Below are 25541 nucleotides of genomic sequence, written 5' to 3'. Positions count from 1 at the left end.
CAAGTAAATTGAGTAAAATGAATTTAAAGAAGCATATAAAAATAATTTATTGACTTTAAATTTATTTATTATTTTTCTTCACTTTTTCTTTTCTTTCACCTTTCTTCTTTATTTTTTTTGGTTCATATTTTTGCTCAAATTTTCAAGGAACCAAACAAGCTTAAAGAAATGTTTTGTCCACATGTTGATTAATTGCTGTTTGTTGGAAATAAAGTGACTGAGTGGCTGGGTTGTTGTAGAAGGATTTGACTTCATTCTTATTTCGCATATAAACATACAAGTCAACCATAGAAATTCAGGGTGCATTCTTATTTCATACACACACACTCAAGTCATCAGACGAGCACTCATTATCAATAGTCATACACTGCCCTAAAACAGAAGAACAAGATAGAACCTGCTCCAGGTTCCATCACAGCAACCATGTACATATGGACAAGCTCCCATGGAAGAAAGGCTATGTTGTTGGGCATTAGGTTGAAGGCTGTAATTCTTTTGATTGAATGAAATTGCATACCCCTTCAGAGCTGAGAGGAACTGGTAGTTGATGATGGTGTACATTTAGCTTCAACAGCCAATGTCTTAACAATGCCTCGACATGGGTCACCTCCAAATGCAGAGTTTAAAATTCTGATGACACAGCTCCCTTTTCCCTGGCAAGCCTTCAAAAAGAAAGAGAAGGGAATGTTTCAGGTTGAAGAAAAACAAAAGTTAGTAACTACAAGGATTATATGGAATAGTAACATTTTGTGCTGGTGGTTCCGCTCCCTGACACTCCCAGCTGTTGGGCCATTGACATGGACCGCATGATTGAAGCACATCTTGGCTACACTGCGGATTTTTTGTTCTTTTTACAGTCATTGCAATGGCCAAAGTGTCTCCAGTCAGCTCTGCCATCATTCACTAATTAGGCCGCTTGATTTTTTTAAATAAATTGACAGCAAGACCCTTTCTGCTTGGACTTAGGGGCCTGAAATTGGCTTTGGCTAGTGCAATGACCCTACAAGAGCCAGGGCCTGCTCCAATCCAAAATTCTACTCACAGGGCTAGCCGATCTATCTTTTTATTTTAGAGTAGTTCAACCGATGTATATAAGAAAGCCTATGACACCTACTCTTCAATTCAACTCAACAAATTCTATTTAACATGCTTGCTAGACACATTTATTTTACTTCAAAGACACCTTTTTATTCTTTATTGATTTTTTTTTTCTTTCAATTTCCTAGCAAATGGTTTACATTGAAGAAAGAGAAGGATTTGCTGAAAAATAAATATTTAGGGTAACATTTTTGGAATAAGAAAGAAAAGATGGGCATAAGAGAGAAAAGAGTGGTAGTTTTTTCAGGGATCTCTTTCATTCTGATTTATTTCTAATTGATTTTTCTTTTCTTCTCTTCCCTTTTATTATGCGGTGTCCAAGTAGTTTGTACCCCTTATTAGGATTCCTTTCAGCTAGTCTCTGTGTCCTAAAATTTCTTAGTATGAAAGATGAGGCACCCTGACACATGCTTGTACCCAATCCCAAACCCAAACCCCCCATGCACACACTTAGAAGTTAAAAAAACCAGCATAATTTCAAAACCTTTTGTGATCAGGCATGAAGCTTGCAACTTACACTCACAGCATAAAGGTTACTTCCCTCTGTCAGGAAGCTGTCATGTGTATGAGTACATTCACATGAGTAGTACCGCATTTGCCTATGAAGCAAAAAAGGAACAGAAAGCACATAATATCATACTTACCTTGGATACCAGGGCCAATGAATTGGGTGCATGGCATTGGCCTTGGGAAAACATTTGGCAGCTACCTTGAGGAGTTCCATAGCTAGCAAATTCTATGGAGGAGATTGTGTGACCATCATCACATTGCAAGTGCATTTCTGGAGTCATTTTATTTTTTGAATTTTGATCTATGAAATCTGAAGGGGACCAGTTTTGGAGAGATGGGTAGTGGGACTCCGACACTTCAGCACAGATAGTTTGGGTAGAACGGGACTTGACTGAAATCTCAAATGGCTTTCCTCCTGTTTCCTCGAAGAGGACAAGTAAGTTGTTTGATGCCTGTAACCATGACCGTGGTATGTGGTACCTGGAGAATGACAAATAATAGGCTGTTAAACTGGTGTTATTGAATTCTTATTTCCTTCATGAATGTCCATGTTGAATGCAAAGGCTTCTGTCAAAACATGGTAATGGAACACTAGGTGGAATGAGATCAATGTTTTTAGTATAGCAATACCATATCTGAGTAGGATTTCCACAATTTGTTGCACACTTGGATGTATGATAGTGTCCACGATAATCACATTTGCCACATCCATCCTTTGGGGCCACCCGAGTCCAATATCTTCCTATATGATGGCCATTGACCCAGGCCTGACCTTTTCCCATGCTTCCCAAATCAAGGGCAACTGGGTTTTCCCCATTAGGGGCATCAAAGAATGTCTGCTTGAATAGGAAGAAACAAAATTAAAAAGGAAAAAATAAAAGCAAAAATAACTGGTGCGTGTGCACAAGAATAAGATAATGTCAAATATATGCAGTACCAAAACAAGTGCTGGCATCTTTAGGAGAAAAGAAAGTTCACTCGACAAAAATGCCTTGTTAGATATATATTGTTAAATTAATTGCTACCAACTTCTAGCTCTCATAAAAAAAGCTTAAATGCTGGGAAAGGCTGGTCAATAGAAATCAACTCGGCAATCAAAATTATGATATGATAGAATACTTTGAAGTGATAAGGCTTCTCAATCAATTCACAAAGGCAGAATAATGGTTATGACATGCCCAAGATGCTGCCTAAATTCATTTATGCAACAATAAACCTCAACGCTTGGATTCCCCATTGGATACTGATCCCAGAAAATGCACTATATATTTTTACATGAGTCATGGTGGTTGAGAGTGGTATATATGTTATCTCAAATTAAATTGTTAAAAACCAACTAATAATGATCTAATAAGAGTTGTGCCCAATGATATAATGAGATCTTTCCACTATATATATATATATACACCATATTACCCAAGAAAAATTAACAGAGACAACTGAATTACCATCCCAGCTACTGGTTGCCATAGAATCAAGTCCTACAAAGAAAAGAATTACCTTGTACCAAGTAAATGTCGATGGACTTGCATCAGGTGTCAAATCAGTCCATTCTGCCTTCTCACTTTCATCTATCGTAAAGATTTTCTGGAACTCGCCCCTTAGTCCAACCTGTTATAAAATGAAAACAGAAGCATCTAATCATTCTTCTACCTTTGACAAAAAGGCTAAGAACCTAGTCAAGCAGGGTGTTGGAAGAAGGAACCCACGAAACAAGAGTAAACGACTTCCCAACTTCAATTTTGATTTACAGAAGAAAGGATCTAGTTCTATTATTAGCCACTCACATGCCTAAATTTCTTTAGGATATATGATTCTGGAGAAACTGTATTGAGAATCAAGGGTCCTGTTGTCTTAGCTTTAGTAAACATGACAAATATACTAATACATGGGTATTGTTACATATAAAAGTCTTATCAATTAAACTAATAGTATTTTCTACAATGGATTAATCAACCAAGTGATTGATTACACATGATAGAAAAGATACTGAAATAACTCTATATTACGATAAGATATAGCAGCAAATATCTAGAACTAATAGAGTGCACCTGGTAAGTCCATGAGTATTCTGAGAGGTCAATTTCCCCATTTTTAAATCTGGTCAATTTAACTTGGCCTTTAAACCCTGCTCCATCTTTCTCAAGGAAGGCACCATAATTCTGCACAATGAATTAAAATTATATAAAAGAAAAGGTGGAACTAATGTTTCACTGAAGGGCTGCATGACACAAAAATCAGTTAACTAGCTACCACTGCAAAGATGAAAGGAAAATCAACCTAGATAAGCACAAGAAGAATCCTAGCCAAACAAGAGGCATTGGAATGAACAACACTAACCATGTAAAGTAGGCAATTCATGAAGAGGAATGGCAGTAATATGGCCAATCCAATGCAATATATGTTGATTTCCGTGTGAATATCCCTAATTTATTGGGATTTTGATCTTGTGTTCAAACCGGGATTTGTTTCCCACTTTCTGTTTTGAGTTTTTATTTTCCTTTTCTTAGGCATGTATTTCCTAGATTGTAGGCAGATTTTTATTTGGCAGATTCGATTCTTAGCATATATAATGTCGACGTTGTACATGCTCTATAGAGAAATATAGAAATATACCAAGTTTTCTGCATGGTATCAGAGCGGTTTCCCACAAGGACTGACTCCTATTCTCTGGCGTCTGTTTTTTTCTGGCAACAGGTGACCTGAAACCCCTGCTGCTATCTCGCCATGAATTGTCTTCTCCAACCTAGTCACAATTTGTCCTAGGTTCATCAGTCCAGCCATGATTCAGTCCAGACGTGATTCGATCCTGTTACGAATTGATCCAGTCCAGACGAATCTTCCTGAATGACTACCGATAGTAAAAAATCAGTCTCTGAAGTCAACTCTAGGTTGGAGACTGTCACTTCCAATGACCACAGAGGATCCGATGGCTCTTTTCTTCCCATCACAGGTTACAAGTTGAACGTGAGTAACTATCTCCAATGGTCTCAGTTCGTTCTTATGTTTATCGGCAGCAAGGATAAGGATGGCTACCTCACCAGAGAAATTGTTCAACCCAAAAGTGATGATCCTAGATTTCGAACTTGGAAGACAGAATAATATGGTCAAATCATGGCTTATCAATTCCATGACCAACGAGATCGGTGAAAACTTTCTTCTCTACAAGACTGCAAAAGAGATGTGGGATGCGGTTAAAGAAACATATTTCACCAAAGAAAGTACAGCAGAACAGGTTGATATTGAGACTGTTCTTCATGATCTCTGTCAAGGGGATTTAACCGTCACCAACTACTACAATATTCTTGCTCGCCACTGGCAACAATTGGATGTTTATGAGGAGTATGATTGGAATTGCCCCGAAGACGCTGCCAAGTATAAAAAGATTGTGGAGAAAAGACAGCTTTTCAAGTTCTTATTGGGCTCAACAAGGACCTTGATGAGGTCCGTGGGAGGATCCTTGGTACCAAACCCCTTCCAACAATCCATGAAGCCTTTGCAGAGGTAAAGAGAGAGGAGAGCCGGAAGAAACTCATGTTAGGCAAGCAAACTGCTGCAGCTACTACTGAAAGCTCTGCTCTTGCAGCCAGGGGTCAGTCCAGCAACAATGGAGGAAATCAACAGCAACGAAAGGGAAGACCTTGGTGTGACCATTGCAAAAACATGGTCATACAAAGGATACATGTTGGGATATCTATGGTAAACCTGCAGATTGGAAACCGTGGTCAAATGGACGTGACAGTTGGGCGAACAATGCCACCACTGATTCCACCTCTCAGCCCAAATCAAACCCGTTTAGCAAAGAGCAGTTAGATCTTTTACAGAAACTACTCCAACAGTCACTGCAACCTAAACCACCTCAGCCCACTTCCATAACTAGTACTGGTTCTATTGCACAAAAAGGTAATTTCTTGAGTGCTCTAAATGCTAAACAGAAAAGGACAAGACCATGGATTGTTGACTCTGGTGCATCTGACCACATGACGGGAGATGCAAATGTTTTTGACATATATGATCCATGCTTTTTGAATTATTTTGTCCGCATTGCTGATGGATAATTGTCCAAGGTTGTTGGTTCCGGTTCAGTGACTGTTTCAAAGGACTTAACTTTTCACTCTGCCTTACTTGTTCCAAATCTAGATTGCAGTTTGTTGTCCATTAGTAAACTGACAAAAGACCTTAAGTGTGTTACTAAGTTTTTTCCTAATCACTGTGAATTTCAGGTTATGGATTTGGGGATGATGATTGGCAATGCTAAGGTGCATGAGGGGCTCTACCTACTTCAAGCTAATGAGTATCCTAATCCCAGTCATTCTCAAGCCAACATTTCTCAAGCTCATTCTATTCAGTCCTCCAATTCTGTTCTTTCCATTCGTAGTGATAATAAATGATGCCATATTGTTGTGGCATTATAGATTAGGCCATCCAAATTTTGTGTATCTTGAGAAAATGTTTCCATCATTATTTAATAATGTTGAAATTTGGCATTCAAAGTTAGGGTTTTTTAATTTAGGAAAGTATTTTAGGAATAAAGAAGGAGAGATCATTTAGGATGATTCAGTTTCCTAATTTTAGGAGAGAATCAAGCTAGATTGATTTTTTCTTATTCAATCAGTTGTGTATATATATGTGTATGGTGTGTACCTAAAATATCAATAAAGGAATTCAGAAATTCTTCATGGTATCAGAGCCAGGTTTCTGAAACCCTAATCCCTTCTGGCCACCTCGTATTCAGGCCATCATTCATTCCGGCCAAATCTCTCTGGCCATCTCTCAATCCGATCATCTCTCATTCCGGTCATCAGTCCCTGTTCTCAGAGCCAAGGGAGAAAACGCTTTCCGATCGGTAATCGTCGTCAGAAAAACATTCACCGCCGGCGAACTTTTCCGGCGAACTTTTCCGGTGACGGTTTTTTTCACACCGCAAGGAGCGTCTGGAGGAGATCTACAACTTTTCCAAAAACACCGGAGCCAGAAAACCATCCACGCGCCGCCCACGCGCGTTTTTCCGGCCGGCGACTGCATCTCACGCGCCGGCGCGTGAGGGCGCGTGAGCCACTTTCCGGCGACGCGCTTCCTACTCCAAGCTCGCCTGACGCCGACCAGCCACCCTACGTACCTGTTTCTGCCATCCAAGCCCTGCACATGCCTCTTTTGGGGTCTTTTTGCCTCCGCGAGCCCTCCGATCAGCTTTTCCGACGTCCTCCGGCTATTTTTCCTCAACTCCAATCCCTGCACGTGCCTTGGGAAGTGTTCTTCTACCTTTCCGGTCCATGACGAAATACGGAATGGCATCATCACAAGTATCCAGCGTCACGTCACCAGAATTAGGAGGCAGATCTGAAATTCCAAACCTTGGTGGTAGTGATTCCTCTCCTATTCTCATCACAGGACACAAATTCAATGGCCATAACTACTTACAGTGGTCACAATCTGTGTTGCTGTTCATTTGCGGTAAAGGAAAGGATGAGTACCTCACTGGAGAAGCAGTCATGCCAGAAACTACAGAACCGGGTTTCAGGAAGTGGAAGATTGAAAACAACATGATCATGTCATGGCTTATCAATTCCATGAATAATGACATAGGTGAAAATTTCTTGCTGTTTAGGACTGCAAAGGACATATGGGATGCAGCCAAAGAAACTTACTCAAGTTCTGAAATATTTCAGAACTTTTTCAGGTTGAATCAGCCCTACATGACTTCCGCCAAGGAGAGCAGACAGTTACTCAGTATTACAACACACTCACAAGTATTGGCAGCACCTTGACTTATTCGAGACTCACTCATGGAAATGTCCTGATGATGCAGCAACATACAGGAAAATTGTGGAACAAAAGAGACTGTTCAAGTTTTTCCTAGGACTAAACAGGGAATTGGATGATGTTAGAGGCCGAATCATGGGCATTAAACCCCTGCCAAGTCTCAGGGAGGCTTTTTCAGAGGTTAGGCGTGAAGAAGTAGAAAGAAAGTGATGATGGGATCCAAAGAGCAACCTGCCCCAACATTGGATGCCTCTGCCCTTGCGACTCGGTCATTTAATAGTAGTGGTGGAGATCGTCAGAAACGGGATAGGCCTTGGTGTGATTATTGTAAGAAACCAGGCCATTATAAGGAGACTTGCTGGAAGCTTCATGGCAAACCAGCTGATTGGAAACCAAAGCCACGGTCTGACAGAGATGGCAGAGCACACGTGGCTGCCAACTCTGAGAGCACCTCTGTTCCCGAGCCGAGTCCATTCAACAAAGAGCAGATGGAGATGCTACAGAAACTATTAAGCCAGGTTGGCAGTGGCAGTACTACGGTGTAGCCTTCACTGCTAATCGAGGAGGAATGAAGTCGTGGATAGTGGACACAGGTGCTTCTGATCACATGACAGGAGATGCTACCATTCTTCAAAATTACAAGCCAAGTAATGGTCATTCATCCGTCCATATTGCTGATGGTTCAAAGTCAAAAATTGCCGGGACAGGTTCTATAAAACTTACTAAAGACTTGTATCTTGACTCTGTTCTCCATGTTCCAAACTTGGATTGTAATCTTTTGTCCATTAGCAAATTGGCCCGTGATCTCCAATGTGTTACTAAATTTTATCCAAACTTGTGTGTTTTTCAGGACTTGAAATCGGGGAAGATGATTGGCAGTGCTGAACTGTGTTCCGGGCTCTACCTCCTCTCATGTGGTCAATTCTCAAACCAAGTTCTCAAGCAAGTTGCGTACAGTCTCAGAGTATGTTAGAGTCTTTCAATTCTGTGTCAAATTCTAAGGTCAATAAAGATAGTGAGATTATAATGTTACACTATCGCCTTGGTCATCCTAGCTTTGTTTACCTTGCAAAATTGTTTCCCAAATTATTTATCAATAAAAATCCAGCATCTTATCACTGTGAAATTTGTCAGTTTGCAAAGCATACTCGAACAGTCTATCCTCAAATCCCATACAAACCTTCGACTGTTTTCTCTCTAGTACATAGTGATGTGTGGGGTCTCTCCCGGATAAAAATATTTCTGGCACTCGATGGTTTGTGACATTCGTTGATGATCATACACGGGTAACATGGGTTTTCCTTATGAAAGAAAAGTCAGAGGTCGGGCACATTTTTCAAACCTTCCATCTTATGGTTCAAAATCAATTCAATTCCAAAATTCAAGTCCTCAAGTCAGATAATGCAAAGGAATACTTTACTAGTAGTCTCAGTACTTATCTTCAAAATCACGGCATTATCCACATAAGTTCTTGCGTTGACACCCCACAACAAAATGGGGTGGCTGAACGCAAGAATAGACATCTCTTGGAGGTTGCCCGGTGCCTTATGTTTTCCTCTAATGTTCCAAACTATTTCTGGGGGGAAGCTATTCTCACAGCTACTTATTTGATTAACCGTATGCCATCCAGAGTGCTTACCTTTCAATCCCCACGTCAACTTTTCTTAAAACAATTTCCTCACACCCGTGTAGCCTCTTCTGATTTACCACTCAAAGTATTTGGTTGCACGGCATCATTCATGTGTATCCTCAAAATCGTAGCAAATTTGCTCCTCGAGCGAATAAGTGCATTTCCTAGGGTATTCTCCAACCCAAAAAGGGTACAAATGCTATTCTCCAACCAACAAAAGATTTTACACCACCATGGACGTCTCTTTCTTTGAACATGTATTCTTCTATCCCAAATCTCATGTTCAGGGGGAGAGCATGAATGAACATCAAGTTTGGGAGTCTCTTCTTGAGGGTGTACCTTCTTTTCACTCAGAGTCACCAAATCCTTTCAATTCGCGCCCACTGAGTTGTCCACACCCATACCGTCATCAGTCCAGCCATCTCCTATGACCATCCAGTCTCCCATGCCTATTCAACCTATAGCCCCACAACTTGCTAATGAGAACTTACAAGTTTACATCAGGAGGAGGAAAAGACAGGAATTAGAGCACGGATCACAGTCAACATGTGGCCAATATATTGACTCCAATTCAAGTCTTCCTGAAGAGAACATAGGTGAGGATAGGGCTGGAGAGGTGTTAATTCCCAGCATTGATGATTCTACTCTGCCGATTGCATTGAGGAAGGGTGTTAGGAGATGTACAGATCACCCAATTGGGAATTATGTTACATATGAAGGGCTATCACCATCTTACAGAGCATTTGCTACTTCTCTTGATGATACTCAGGTTCCCAACACAATACAAGAGGCATTAAAATTTCAGAATGGAAGAAGGCAGTACAAGATGAGATTGATGCACTTGAGAAGAATGGGACGTGGACTATCACAGATTTGCCGGTTGGGAAGAGGCCCGTGGGGTGCAAGTGGATTTTCACCATAAAATACAAAGCAGATGGATCAGTCGAGAGATTCAAGGCTCGTTTGGTAGCTAGAGGGTTTACGCAATCCTATGGGATAGACTATCAGGAGACTTTTGCTCCTGTTGCAAAACTGAACACTATCAGGATTCTTCTCTCATTGGCTGTCAATCAAGATTGGTGCTTGCAACAACTGGACATAAAAAATGCATTTCTAAATGGTGACCTAGAAGAGGAAGTCTACATGGAAATACCACCTGGTTTCGAAGGAAGTATGGCAAAGAATCAGGTTTGCAAACTCCAAAAATCCTTGTACGGCCTTAAACAATCTCCCCGAGCCTGGTTTGATAGATTCACAAAAGCAGTCCTGAAGCTGGGCTACAAACAAGGTCAGGCTGATCATACTCTATTTGTCAAGAAGTCTCATGCCGGGAAAATGACCATATTGATAGTCTATGTTGATGATATTATTCTATCTGGGAATGATATGGAGGAATTACAGAATTTGAAGAAGTATTTGTCAGAGGAGTTTGAAGTTAAAGACCTTGGAAATTTGAAATATTTCCTTGGTATGGAAGTGGCTAGATCAAGGAAGGGAATTGTAGTCTCTCAAAGAAAATACATACTCGATCTTCTTAAGGAGACCGGTATGCTTGGATGCAAACCAATTGATACTCCTATGGATAGTCAGAAGAAACTTGGTATCGAGAAAGAAAGTACACCGGTAGAGAGGGGGAGATATCAGCGGCTCGTCGGGCGCTTGATTTATCTCTCACACACTCGGCCAGATATTGGCTTTGCAGTGAGTGCTGTAAGTCAATTCATGCACAGCCCCACTGAGGAACACATGGAAGCAGTCTACAGGATTCTTAGATATTTAAAAATGACACCAGGGAAAGGTCTATTCTTCAGAAAGACAGAGAACCGTGACACTGAAGTATACTCAGATGCGGATTGGGCAGGAAACATCATTGACAGGCGGTCCACTTCTGGATATTGTTCTTTTGTTTGGGGAAATCTTGTTACCTGGAGGAGTAAGAAGCAATCCGTTGTAGCCAGAAGTAGTGCAGAAGCTGAGTACAGAGCTCTTGCACAGGGAATCTGTGAAGGGATTTGGATAAAAAGGGTTCTTAGTGAACTGGGGCAAACGAGTTCATCTCCAATTCTGATGATGTGTGATAATCAGGCAGCTATAAGCATAGCAAAGAACCCCGTGCATCATGACAGGACCAAGCACGTTGAGATTGACAGACACTTCATCACAGAGAAGGTGACTAGTGAGACGGTTAGATTGAACTATGTTCCTACCAAGCACCAAACCGCAGACATCCTCACCAAAGCTTTACCTAGGCCTAACTTTGAAGACTTAACTTGCAAGCTGGGATTATATGATATATATTCTCCAGCTTGAGGGGGAGTGTTGAAATTTGGCATTCAAAGTTAGGGTTTTTTAATTTAGGAAAGTATTTTAGGAATAAAGAAGGAGAGATCATTTAGGATGATTCAGTTTCCTAATTTTAGGAGAGAATCAAGCTAGATTGATTTTTTCTTATTCAATCAGTTGTGTATATATATGTGTATGGTGTGTACCTAAAATATCAATAAAGGAATTTAGAAATTCTTCAAATAAAAATTCCAACCCTTTTCAGTGTGAAATTTGTCAAATGTCTAAAAACATGTTCGTGATTCTTATCCTAACCAAATTTACAAGACTTCTCATCCTTTTTCAATGATTCACAATGACATTTGGGGTCTATCTAGGACTAAGAACATTTCTAGATCAAGATGGTTTGTCACCTTTATTGATGATCACACTAGACTCACTTGGATATTTCTCATGATAGATAAATTTGAGGTTGACCAAATCTTCATAAATTTTCATAAAATGATCCAAAATAAATTCCAAGCCCAAATTCAGATTCTCAAGACTGATAATGGAAGAGAATACTTCCATTCTGCTCTGGATACATGACTTAAGTTGATTAATTGCGTGACTTAAGTGCATTAAAAGTTGCATGAAAAATCCAAGTCATGGGTTCCTTACAATTAGATGATTAGTTCATAGCTGGTTCATGGGCTTAAGTAACGAGTTCTTGTACCTCTTTGTAATATACATAGGATATTGGAGTGCAATTGACACTCAGTAGTGGGACGTTGAGCGAACTTCAGAGTTAGATTATGAGGGAGCCAATATTTGCCTCTCGGTGGTCCCTGCTTAAGTTCGTATCCTCGATGACATGATTCATTAGGGTTAGTTGGATTCTCTATTCACATGTGTGTATAAGGGCATTTTGGTAAATATGTAAGATAGCATAGATGCTTGTGAATGGTCTCACTGGACTGAGCTAATTGATTAATTAGAGCCTAACTAGGTTAATTAATCAATAAGGACCTAAGTGGGTTAGTTTAAGTGATTCAAGCCCAAGATAGGTTCAAGTCACTTAAAGCCCACTAGATGTATATAAATACCACCATTTTTCGGGTTAGAGCTTTAGTCATGTATTCTATTCACTCCAAGAGAGAGAGAGAGAGAACTCTAGCCACCAACCCTAGAGAGGATTCCACCCCTCTAGTGCTAACGTTCAAGGAGAGAGTCATTGCGACGGAAAATCATTAGGTTTGTGAGATCTACAACGACTACCATGCCTTTGACACATCTCTTCGCCAATTGGATCTAATCTTGGAACATCCAAATTTAAGATAATCACCAATATCTAGATCCTAAAAGTTTTTTATGTCTATATTGCTTTTGCTGCTAGGATCTAGAGAAGCCTAAGGAGACAAGTATGCACCCTAACTGGTTCAAGGATGGGAATAGAGAAATCTAGAATTCCTTATAAGTTCCCCATAACAATTGTGGAGATTTATCGTTAGTCTTGCATTAGATCTTACAAACCAAGATTTCCTAACCTTGTAAGGATGTTCCATACTTATCAACTGGTCTATGTCTAAAAATATGAGATGTTTTCTCAGTAGTAAAAATGATAGGAATCATACACTTTTATGGGTTCATTTCAACCATGCAAGATTGGATTGTGAACAACACTATAGTCATCCTTTTGTCGTTACACAAGGCAAAGCCATAACCATAGGAAATTCAAACTTTGCAAGAAACTCCAACTAACTAGATTGTCGCTAAATGTAGTACCTGAAGTTTATCACAAAGTATTCATCAAAGGAGCCTTAGTCCTAAGAAGATCTTTGGTGATTACATTAAAATATTAGAGCAAGTGCTTGTGAGTACATTATCAGATTGCTTCAGCAAGCTTTCTTACCAAAAAACTTAGACATATGGACGATTGTCGCAATACAAAGACAAGGGAAAGCTCAAATAGACTACCAAATATAAAGGTTAAGCAAATTTAAGATGGTCATTGACTCAAGAGGTATTGAGATGCATCAATCCTAGCATCTCAAATCAATACAAGGCAATACGTCAAATATGCCAATTTAAAAGCTCAAAAAAATCTAAAAGATTTTCAAAATTATCAAATAAATAAATACAATAAATAGACTAAAAAATTAATAAAATAAACTTTTATCATACGTGACATTGTTTAAATAGTGATAAAAGTATACATTCAAATTGATTTTTGAACCCACAATATATATCATTATTTAATAGTATTTAAATAAATATAGTTTATTTTATATAAAATGTGATCAATTATGTTGAATTACCAATTTTCCTAAAAACTTAAGCATGCAGTATTTGGGCTTAATATGCATATCATGCTCCTTAACATCCTCCCTCACGTACGACCTTATACTTGCATGTGGAGAGTACCACAAAATTGCAAATTCGGGAGAGAGATACCAAAGAATTGCAATGTGGAGAGTACCATAAAGTTGCAAATTGGGGGGAGAGATATCAAAGAGTTGCAAGGGGGAGAAGAGAAACAAATGAGGGAAACAAACATGCAAATTGTGAAGAGGTGGCTCGAACCTATGACCTCTTGCCAAACCAAGCTCTAATACCATGTTGAATTACCAATTTCCTAAAAGCTTAAACTTGTAAGATTTGGGCTCAATAAGCATATCCTACTTCTTAACAAATTATGATATTACATAATTTTAATATCATGTAATTAACCAATTTCCTTTACACTAATCATGATCTGATTACCTAATAACATTGCCTAACCTATGATCCATTTGTAGAATACTAATAAAAATACTTCATTAAAACATTACCATACTCATTTTTATATCTAGTACCAATTTTAAAATTGACACAAAACAAATTGCAATTATATCTTGCTTAATAACAGTTATTTTTATTTTCAAAAATAAAAGAAAAATAACAATAATATATATATATATATATATATATATATATATATATATATATATATATATATATATATATTTATAATATGTTTGTTTAAAAAAAGTGTTTTGATAATCTTAAAACATATTTTCAATTGACAAACACAACCATTTTAAACAATGAATCAACTTTCAAAAAAATAACTTCAGTTTTCTTATTAAATATACTCAAAATAATTATAAACAATAAAGATTTTATTATTTTTATTTTTATTAATAAATATGTTGTTAAAAATTACTTTTTTTTTACTTATACCCATGTTCATTTTTTATATTTTTTTGATAGATCCTTATCCCATTTATTTCATATAAACCCAAATACCTATCACCCATTTCATATAAACCAAAACTTCAATCAAATATTCATTACCCATTTAAATCTAGCTAACCATTACCCACAATCCAAATTCCCATCAAATATTGATCACCCATTTCAATCCAATACCCATAAAAGAATCATTGGATCATTATTCATCACCAATTCTCTACCTAAGTATTTATTTCATACCCATTTCATCTCTACACAAAAGGGTACAAACTACAAGGAATTATCCATGGATCTAGCTACAATAGAGAAATGTAAAAGAAGATCCCAAAGCCCTAGACACTTCTTATTTCTCTCCTAATCTTCTCCATTTTGATTCTCTTCCTCTTCTAATCTCCACAACCCTTCTCTCCATATCACCAACTTCCTCATCATCAAGATGTTCAATTCAACACCGTCTTAGAGTCATCACATGAATCGTCTCAAGATCATTAGTTCATTCCTGAGTTGACCGAGTTGTTTTGCAATTTACCAAAATATTGAATTTGACTATCGATATCTTAAGGGTGATAGCTTACACAAGTCAACTAAGTTGAGTGGACGGAAGTCAACTAAGTCGCGCAAGTCTCAACTAAGATTGCGAACCTTGTGTTTAATATTATAACATTTGCCCCTTATATTCTTATAATAGAGCTTCCTTTTAAATTCTCTCCTTGAGGTCTCAATTTGTGGAAACATATCATAAGAATTACAGACATTTCAAAATAGGTTTAAATTCTAGAGTAGGGGTGAAAAAGTGAAATTTCAATAAGGAATGGTAATATTACAAGTGCGATACTTTAAGAGCTCTATTTATAGAAAACAAACAATTCAATAAAGAGAACAAATATCAGGATAGCTATTCCTCATGACAAAAAGAGATAGAAAAGTACAATCAAGAAGCAAAGGAATTACACCTGATTGAAATTCATATGAAACTTAACTAAAGTCTCTAAAATTAAACGTAGCTTGGGGAGGCATGGAGTTCGCAATGAAGGTCCTAAATATGAGGCTTCATGCTTAGCTAACTAGTCTATAATCTAGTTGGTCGATTTAGGAACCCGAGAAAAGAAACACCCATAAATCCTAGAAAAGTCTATAATTTTCCAAATCTACACACTCAACCTTTAAAACCTATCTTGATCGGAGAAACCCATGAAAGAATGATAGCTAAATTCCCATTCACTAGCATATCATTATTGCCTAAACTCAAAGATTTCTTCTATTAGTGTTGGCATCTCAAGCTTCATGGCAAACCATGAACTAGCAAGTATTGGAAAAGATCTAGCCAAAGTACCACAATGATCTTTCAAGATGCCTCCAACCCCTGTCTACACAAGCCATAAGTAAACATCCATAAAGATTATGCTTAAGGCTAAGCTTCACTCTGCCTTGACCTTAGTATCACTTATATCAAACTCACACCTCTCTTAAGGTTTCAAGACCTTTTTGTCCTTATCCATTGCGCCACAAATAATTAAGTCGTTGAGTGCTAGTACAACATGAGCAAGGGATGCAAGTTGCCCGCAGTCTGGACGATATTTGAATGATATGGAATTTTAGAATTTGGAAGATATCTGAGACCTTATTCATAAGGAACCTATGGAAAATGGGGTAGATATAGGACAATGGATCACAACTAAATATAGGACTTTCGATGAATTCATTAGGTTTTTTTTCTCTCTCTGGAATGAAAGAGTATTTTAATCCTCACCAACTAGACCTTGTTGCCAATAGCAATAAACATGCATAAACTATTTCATTATGTGTATGGATATCCCAATAGCTTTAGTGGATAGAATTATAATAGATGATCATAGTTTAGATTTTTATTAATCTTGTTGTGGTGTGGATTGGCAAGGAGGAAACAATAAATACCCATCTTTTCATTGTTATCAATGATCTCTAGGATATTTTGCTTCAATTGGTTTCAAGTGGCTTTTGTTCAATATTTCCTAATAGGTTTTAGTGTTGGTTGAGTATCTTGTATGATAAATGTGATATTTATCCATGACCACAAATATTATTTTGTTTTGCTTCTTTGATTGTTTTCTTCTGTTCACAGAGAATTCATCACCCATTAGCAGCCTCCCTTCCATCTTCTAATAAAATTACTATTAGACAACCAATTTTCTTAAAAGCTTAAGCTTGTAGGATATTGATCCACAATGTATATCATGCTCTTTAACACTCTCCCTCACATGCAATCTCATACTCGCATGTAGAGACAGGCTTGAAGGCAAACAACAAGAATCAACCTCTTTTGGGCTTAATAAATTGGAGAAATGAATATGCGGTGAGGCTTGAACATATGAACTTCCGCCAAAAGAGGCTATGATATCATGTTAAATTACCCATATTTCTAAAAGTTTAAGCTTGTAGGCTTTAGATCCACAATGCATATCATGCTCTTAACACCCTCCCTCATGTGCGGCCCATACTCACATGTGGAGAGACATGGGTTCGTAGGCAAACAGTCACAATCAAACTCTTTTGGGCTTACACGAGCTTAAAAAATTGGAGAATTAAATATTCAATAGTGAGGCTAAAAAACATGACCTTCCACCAAATGAAACTCTGATTCCATGTTGAACAACCAATTTTCTTAAAAGTTTAAGCTTGTAAGTTTTGGATCCACAATGTATATTATGCTCTTTAACAATTGCCAACAAAAGAAACAAATATTACTCTACCCTAACTACCATCGGAAGGATTTAAAACGAAGAGACATTAATATTTTGTATTCAAATAGTTCTTTGATACATAGAGCACTCAGAACTTGTTACCTGCAAACCCACTGTCTGAGATAATAACACTAAATCATTGTATCCTTGCAATAACTGAATTGGCTGCACCACCTTGACCCAATGACCAATGACACTGCCTTCACTTCCAAAGACATGAGCAAACATATAAGAGCAAATTATAAAGTTAAAAATACATAAATAAAAAACAAAAATAAAAAATAAAACTACTGAGATTTATTTTTATTTCAAGGACAATATAGTCTTTCAGCTCCAGAAGTTGCAACCTTTGTAGAAAGGGCAGTGACTAATAAATATGAAATTTTGAGGCAGCTAAATGTTAATTTCACAAGAAAGTAGCCGTATAATCAAATCATATTTAGCAAAATTTTCTATAATAGGTCCCATAAAAATGCTTTACAATGGGTATTATATTTAGCAAATACAAATAGCATTCCTAAAAGGTATATCTAGAGGCCTTTTAGGGATGATGTACCATTTAGGATTCAGCTGAGATTGTTTCATCATCCTCTTTGACTGGTAGATTAGCTCATCAGGAGGCTGACTTTCTAGGGTTTGAATTAATTACTCTTGACAAACTGTAGAGGCCATTCTATTTTCCATAATTATTTAGAAAGGTTTTCTCATGTTAAGGGGAAACCATTGTAGTTTTCTGCTTATTAATTGTAGTATATGGAAAAGTTTAGTGGGTATAAAACCCAAGCTCTCATCTCTGTCATTCTCTCTCTTTTGTACCTCTCTTGCTTTTCTTTCTTCATTTCTTCATTAAACAGACTTACAATCTAGGGTGCATATCATTTTCCAGCACCTAGGTATTAGTCTATTAGAGCGACATCAAAAAGAAATGGACGGAGAAATATTTCAGCAACTGACAGCTGATGTCAGCATACGTACTTCTGACATCATCATTGAAGAACTGCTGATATTTGCATCAATGTCATTAATTGAAACAAGCAACAACCATTTAACCTGAGGAATTTTTCCTATCCCGGTTAACAAGCTAACCAAGTTTCAACTTGATGCCACTTTGTTCAATAGTGTTTAAACCCTCTCCTTTGTTTTCTAAAACAATGAAAGGGGAAAACGAAAAATAAGATTGGATCTGATTTTTCTCTGAATTATGATGAGCTCAGTACATAATATCTCTTTTTGTATTTAATGGATCTTACATGGCAAGAACATTAATCTTTTGAAAAGATTTTGCATCATAAGCAGGATTAAGGGAATATACTGGCAGGCATGTGATTTGTGCTATGAAGCCCTTGGTGGGCAGGGTTCTACAGTTTAATTGATTAATGCTACTTCTGGTGTATCATTAGCCAGTGACATTGTTAAATTTTTAAAATGACAAAAAATTTTCAAACTTCATCTATGGTGTCTGGGGAGTGGGATGGTGAGAGACCAGCTCTGCAGATTACCACAAAGCAGTTGCTTGGAGGAAATTATCTGGCTCACAAGCAATATGCTTTACTATTATTAATAAAGAATGAAGAATTTCTGAATTCCTTTTATTGATACTTTAGGTACACACCATACACATATATATACACAAATGACTGAATAAGAAAAAATCAATCTAGCTTGATTCTCTCCTAAAATTAGGAAACTGAATCATCCTAAATGATCTCTCCTTTTTTATTCCTAAAATACTTTCCTAAATTAAAAACCCTAACTTTGAATGCCAAATTTCAACACTCCCCCTCAAGCTGGAGAATATATATCATATAATCCCAGCTTGCAAGTTAAGTCTTCAAAGTTAGGCCTAGGTAAAGCTTTGGTGAGGATGTCTGCGGTTTGGTGCTTGGTAGGAACATAGTTCAATCTAACCGTCTCACTAGTCACCTTCTCTGTGATGAAGTGTCTGTCAATCTCAACGTGCTTGGTCCTGTCATGATGCACGGGGTTCTTTGCTATGCTTATAGCTGCCTGATTATCACACATCATCAGAATTGGAGATGAACTCGTTTGCCCCAGTTCGCTAAGAACCCTTTTTATCCAAATCCCTTCACAGATTCCCTGTGCAAGAGCTCTGTACTCAGCTTCTGCACTACTTTTGGCTACAACTGATTGCTTCTTACTCCTCCAGGTAACAAGATTTCCCCAGACAAAAGAACAATATCCAGAAGTGGACCGCCTGTCAATGATGTTTCCTGCCCAATCCGCATCTTAGTATACTTCAGTGTCATGGTTCTCTGTCTTTTTGAAGAATAGACCTTTCCCTGGTGTCATTTTTAAATATCTAAGAATCCTGTAGACTGCTTCCATGTGTTCCTCAGTGGGGCTGTGCATGAATTGACTTACAGCACTCACTGCAAAGCCAATATCTGGCCGAGTGTGTGAGAGATAAATCAAGCGCCCGACGAGCCGCTGATATCTCCCCCTCTCTACCGGTGTACTTTCTTTCTCGATACCAAGTTTCTTCTGACTATCCATAGGAGTATCAATTGGTTTGCATCCAAGCATACCGGTCTCCTTAAGAAGATCGAGTATGTATTTTCTTTGAGAGACTACAATTCCCTTCCTTGATCTAGCCACTTCCATACCAAGGAAATATTTCAAATTTCCAAGGTCTTTAACTTCAAACTCCTCTGACAAATACTTCTTCAAATTCTGTAATTCCTCCATATCATTCCCAGATAGAATAATATCATCAACATAGACTATTAATATGGCCATTTTCCCGGCATGAGACTTCTTGACAAATAGAGTATGATCAGCCTGACCTTGTTTGTAGCCCAGCTTCAGGACTGCTTTTGTGAATCTATCAAACCAGGCTCGGGAGATTGTTTAAGGCCGTACAAGGATTTTTGGAGTTTGCAAACCTGATTCTTTGCCATACTTCCTTCGAAACCAGGTGGTATTTCCATGTAGACTTCCTCTTCTAGGTCACCATTTAGAAACGCATTTTTTATGTCCAGTTGTTGCAAGCACCAATCTTGATTGACAGCTAATGAGAGAAGAATCCTGATAGTGTTCAGTTTTGCAACAGGAGCAAAAGTCTCCTGATAGTCTATCCCATAGGATTGTGTAAACCCTCTAGCTACCAAACGAGCCTTGAATCTCTCGACTGATCCATCTGCTTTGTATTTTATGGTGAAAATCCACTTGCACCCCACGGGCCTCTTCCCAACTGGCAAATCTGTGATAGTCCACGTCCCATTCTTCTCAAGTGCATCAATCTCATCTTGTACTGCCTTCTTCCATTCTGAAATTTTTAATGCCTCTTGTATTGTGTTGGGAACCTGAGTATCATCAAGAGAAGTAGCAAATGCTCTGTAAGATGGTGATAGCCCTTCATATGTAACATAATTCCCAATTGGATGAACTGTACATCTCCTAACACCCTTCCTCAATGCAATCGGCAGAGTAGAATCATCAATGCTGGGAATTAACACATCTCCAGCCCTATCCTCACCTATGTTCTCTTCAGGAAGACTTGAATTGGAGTCAATATATTGGCCACATGTTGACTGTGATCCGTGCTCTAATTCCTGTCTTTTCCTCCTCCTGATGTAAACTTGTAAGTTCTCATTAGCAAGTTGTGGGGCTATAGGTTGAATAGGCATGGGAGACTGGATGGTCACAGGAGATGGTTGGACTGATGACGGTATGTGGACAACTCAGTGGGCGCGAATTGGAAAGGATTTGGTGACTCTGAGTGAAAAGAAGGTACACCCTCAAGAAGAGACTCCCAAACTTGATGTTCATTCATGCTCTCCCCCTGAACATGAGATTTGGGATAGAAGAAGACATGTTCAAAGAAAGAGACGTCCATGGTGGTGTAAAATCTTTTGTTGGTTGGAGAATAGCATTTGTACCCTTTTTGGGTTGGAGAATACCTAGGAAAATGCACTTATTCGCTCGAGGAGCAAATTTGCTACGATTTTGAGGATACACATGAACGAATGCCGTGCAACCAAATACTTTGAGTGGTAAATCAGAAGAGGCTGCACGGGTGTGAGGAAATTGTTTTAAGAAAACTTGACGTGGGGATTGAAAGGTAAGCACTCTGGATGGCATACGGTTAATCAAATAAGTAGTTGTGAGAATAGCTTCCCCCCAGAAATAGTTTGGAACATTAGAGGAAAACATAAGGCACCGGGCAACCTCCAAGAGATGTCTATTCTTGCGTTCAGCCACCCCATTTTGTTGTGGGGTGTCAACGCAAGAACTTATGTGGATAATGCCCTGATTTTGAAGATAAGTACTGAGACTACTAGTAAAGTATTCCTTTGCATTATCTGACTTGAGGACTTGAATTTTGGAATTGAATTGATTTTGAACCATAAGATGGAAGGTTTGAAAAATGTGCCCGACCTCTGACTTTTCTTTCATAAGGAAAACCCATGTTACCCGTGTATGATCATCAACGAATGTCACAAACCATCGAGTGCCAGAAATATTTTTTATCCGGGAGGGACCCCACACATCACTATGTACTAGAGAGAAAACAGTCGAAGGTTTGTATGGGATTTGAGGATAGACTGTTCGAGTATGCTTTGCAAACTGACAAATTTCACAGTGATAAGATGCTGGATTTTTATTGATAAATAATTTGGGAAACAATTTTGCAAGGTAAACAAAGCTAGGATGACCAAGGCGATAGTGTAACATTATAATCTCACTATCTTTATTGACCTTAGAATTTGACACAGAATTGAAAGACTCTAACATACTCTGAGACTGTACGCAACTTGCTTGAGAGACTTGGTTTGAGAATTGGCCACATGAGAGGAGGTAGAGCCCGGAACACAGTTCAGCACTGCCAATCATCTTCCTTGATTTCAAGTCCTGAAAAACACACAAGTTTGGATAAAATTTAGTAACACATTGGAGATCACGGGCCAATTTGCTAATGGACAAAAGATTACAATCCAAGTTTGGAACATGGAGAACAGAGTCAAGATATAAGTCTTTAGTAAGTTTTATAGAACCTGTCCCGGCAATTTTTGACTTTGAACCATCAGCAATATGGACGGATGAATGATCATTACTTGGCTTGTAATTTTGAAGAATGGTAGCATCTCCTGTCATGTGATCAGAAGCACCTGTGTCCACTATCCACGACTTCATTCCTCCTCGATTAGCAGTGAAGGCTACACCGGTAGTACTGCCACTGCCAACTTGGCTTAATAGTTTCTGTAGCATCTCCATCTGCTCTTTGTTGAATGGACTCGGCTCGGGAACAGATGTGCTCTCAGAGTTGGCAGCCACGTGTGCTCTGCCATCTCTGTCAGACCGTGGCTTTGGTTTCCAATCAGCCGGTTTGCCATGAAGCTTCCAGCAAGTCTCCTTATAATGGCCTGGTTTCTTACAATAATCACACCAAGGCCTATCCCGTTTCTGACGATCTCCACCACTACTATTAAATGACCGAGTCGCAAGGGCAGAGGCATCCAATGTTGGGGCAGGTTGCTCTTTGGATCCCATCATCACTTTCTTTCTACTTTCTTCACGCCTAACCTCTGAAAAAGCCTCCCTGAGACTTGGCAGGGGTTTAATGCCCATGATTCGGCCTCTAACATCATCCAATTCCCTGTTTAGTCCTAGGAAAAACTTGAACAGTCTTTTTTGTTCCACAATTTTCCTGTATGTTGCTGCATCATCAGGACATTTCCATGAGTGAGTCTCGAATAAGTCAAGGTGCTGCCAATACCTTGTGAGTGTGTTGTAATACTGAGTAACTGTCTGCTCTCCTTGGCGGAAGTCATGTAGGGCTGATTCAACCTGAAAAAGTTCTGAAATATTTTCAGAACTTGAGTAAGTTTCTTTGGCTGCATCCCATATGTCCTTTGCAGTCCTAAACAGCAAGAAATTTTCACCTATGTCATTGTTCATGGAATTGATAAGCCATGACATGATCATGCTGTTTTCAATCTTCCACTTCCTGAAACCCGGTTTTGTAGTTTCTGGCATGACTGCTTCTCCAGTGAGGTACTCATCCTTTCCTTTACCGCAAATGAACAGCAACACAGATTGTGACCACTGTAAGTAGTTATGGCCATTTAATTTGTGTCCTGTGATGAGAATAGGAGAGGAATCACTGCCACCAAGGTTTGGAATTTCAGATCTGCCTCCTAATTCTGGTGATGTGACGCTGGATACTTGTGATGATGCCATTCCGTATTTCGTCATGGACCGGAAAGGTAGAAGAACACTTCCCAAGGCACGTGCAGGGATTGGAGTTGAGGAAAAATAGCCGGAGGACGTCGGAAAAGCTGATCGGAGGGCTCGCGGAGGCAAAAAGACTCCAAAAGAGGCACGTGCAAGGCTTGGATGGCAGAAACAGGTACGTAGGGTGGCTGGTCGGCGTCAGGCGAGCTTGGAGTAGGAAGCGCGTCGCCGGAAAGTGGCTCACGCGCCCTCACGCGCCGGCGCGTGAGATGCAGTCGCCGGTCGGAAAAACGCGCGTGGGCGGCACGTGCATGGTTTTCTGGCTCCGGTGTTTTGGGAAAAGTTGTAGATCTCCTCCAGACGCTCCTTGCGGTGTGAAAAAAACCGTCGCCAGAAAAGTCACCGGCGGTGAATGTTTTTCTGACGACGATTCGACCGGCCAGAAAGCGTTTTCTCCCTTGACTCTGAGAACAGGGACTGATGACCGGAATGAGAGATGGTTGGATTGAGAGATGGCCAGAGAGATTTGGCCGGAATGAATGATGGCCTGAATAAGAGGTGGCCAGAAGGGATTAGGGTTTCAGAAAACTGGCTCTGATACCATGAAGAATTTCTGAATTCCTTTTATTGATACTTTAGGTACACACCATACACATATATATACACAAATGACTGAATAAGAAAAAATCAATCTAGCTTGATTCTCTCCTAAAATTAGGAAACTGAATCATCCTAAATGATCTCTCCTTTTTTATTCCTAAAATACTTTCCTAAATTAAAAACCCTAACTTTGAATGCCAAATTTCAACAAAGAACAAATGGAAAAATGAGTTGCTTGGACAGGAGATGGTTTCCCCTGTCTCATCCAGCTTAAAGGGAATTGTCTGTCTTATTGAAGATGCGCCGTTGAGACTTCCAGTGTGATGCCTCGGCTACTCCTTATGATGCAATTAAAAATGCGTACAAGCTTATGCACACAAGTAAGAGGATTTATGGTGTGAATGCACAAATTTATTTGAAGATAGGAAATGCTGTCCAATATAGTCAGCAACTATACGTTTGTTTCTCCATCAAAATTTCTTAAAATTTCATTGCACTTTTATCTATTACTTCCAATTTCCATCATTTTTCATTTGTTTTGACATTGACATTGACATCAGTAGTTAACATCACTGCCTTTTTCTGCATCACAACATACATTCTACATCATCACATACATTCTACATCATCATGTTAGGATTGGATTTGAGTTAAGCAAAAAGAAAAGTATCATAAGTAGTGCTTGATCAGGATCATACCCATACCCATACCCACAAACTTGAAACAAGACAGAGAGAGAGAGAGAGAGAGAGAGAGAGAGAGACCAAATACCTATAAGCTGGCCATTAACAAAAATGTGCAAGATGTCACGCATGCTATCAATTGAAAGTGTTGGGATAACTTGGTTTTCCTCCCAAAATGAGATGTCTTCAGCAGAAACATTTATTCTGCATTCAATTTTCAAATAATGGACATTCATGAGCATTGAATGGATATTAGCACATTATTTTGAATTTTGAGTTGCCCCAAGAAAGAGTGTTCAGTGATATGATTAAAGAACAAAAATTTCACTAACATATGCTTGACAATTTAAGACAATCATAGTCAAATACAAGTTCATAATCCAACAATCCTAAGAATAGGAAATGCAAATAGCATTGATATTTAAAATGTGGTATTCATTTTTTTTTTTTTTTTGATAGGAAACGACGAAGAGATATATTGATAAAAAGGAAGTACAAGATAAGGATGAGGAATCCTCCCACCAAAGAAAAACAAAACTACAAGGAATCAAATACAAGAAAATACAAAGTAAAAACAAAACCTTGGAACAAAAAGCCCAAAGAGAAGCAAGGAAATGAATAGAATCCCAAAGGTTCTCTGAATTCCTTGCTTTATCCTAAAAAATCCTTGCATTTTTTTCCCGCCACACTACCCAAATTAAAGCGATGCACGCAGTTTGCCATAAAACAATCTCTCTCTTAGAAAATCCAAAACTGTTAAAATTGGTAGACAACATGTCAGAGATGCTCCTCGGGAGGACCCAATCCGTCTTGGCTAACTGAAATAATCTGTGCCATAACCCCAAC

General features: G+C 38.7%; 1 protein-coding gene across 2 annotated transcripts in view; it reads right to left on the bottom strand.

Annotated features, from left to right (window-relative positions):
• Nucleotides 1-230: 230 nt before the first annotated feature.
• Nucleotides 231-25541, bottom strand: part of LOC117913849 (beta-galactosidase 9) — a 153201-nt gene continuing 127890 nt past the window's right edge. For both annotated transcript variants that reach the window (XM_034828923.1, XM_034828924.1), the window contains 7 exons: nt 24784-24899; nt 17320-17417; nt 3660-3770; nt 3109-3219; nt 2239-2444; nt 1743-2088; nt 231-662 (listed from right to left, as the gene is read on the bottom strand). In XM_034828923.1, coding sequence (XP_034684814.1) covers nt 522-662; nt 1743-2088; nt 2239-2444; nt 3109-3219; nt 3660-3770; nt 17320-17417; nt 24784-24899 — 1129 coding nt within the window. In that variant the 3' untranslated portion in view covers nt 231-521. The remainder of the gene's footprint in view (nt 663-1742; nt 2089-2238; nt 2445-3108; nt 3220-3659; nt 3771-17319; nt 17418-24783; nt 24900-25541) is intronic.

Source organism: Vitis riparia, chromosome 5 (genome assembly GCF_004353265.1).
Source record: "Vitis riparia cultivar Riparia Gloire de Montpellier isolate 1030 chromosome 5, EGFV_Vit.rip_1.0, whole genome shotgun sequence".
NCBI classification, from domain to species: Eukaryota; Viridiplantae; Streptophyta; class Magnoliopsida; order Vitales; family Vitaceae; genus Vitis; species Vitis riparia.
This window is presented reverse-complemented; position numbering and strand designations above follow the sequence as displayed.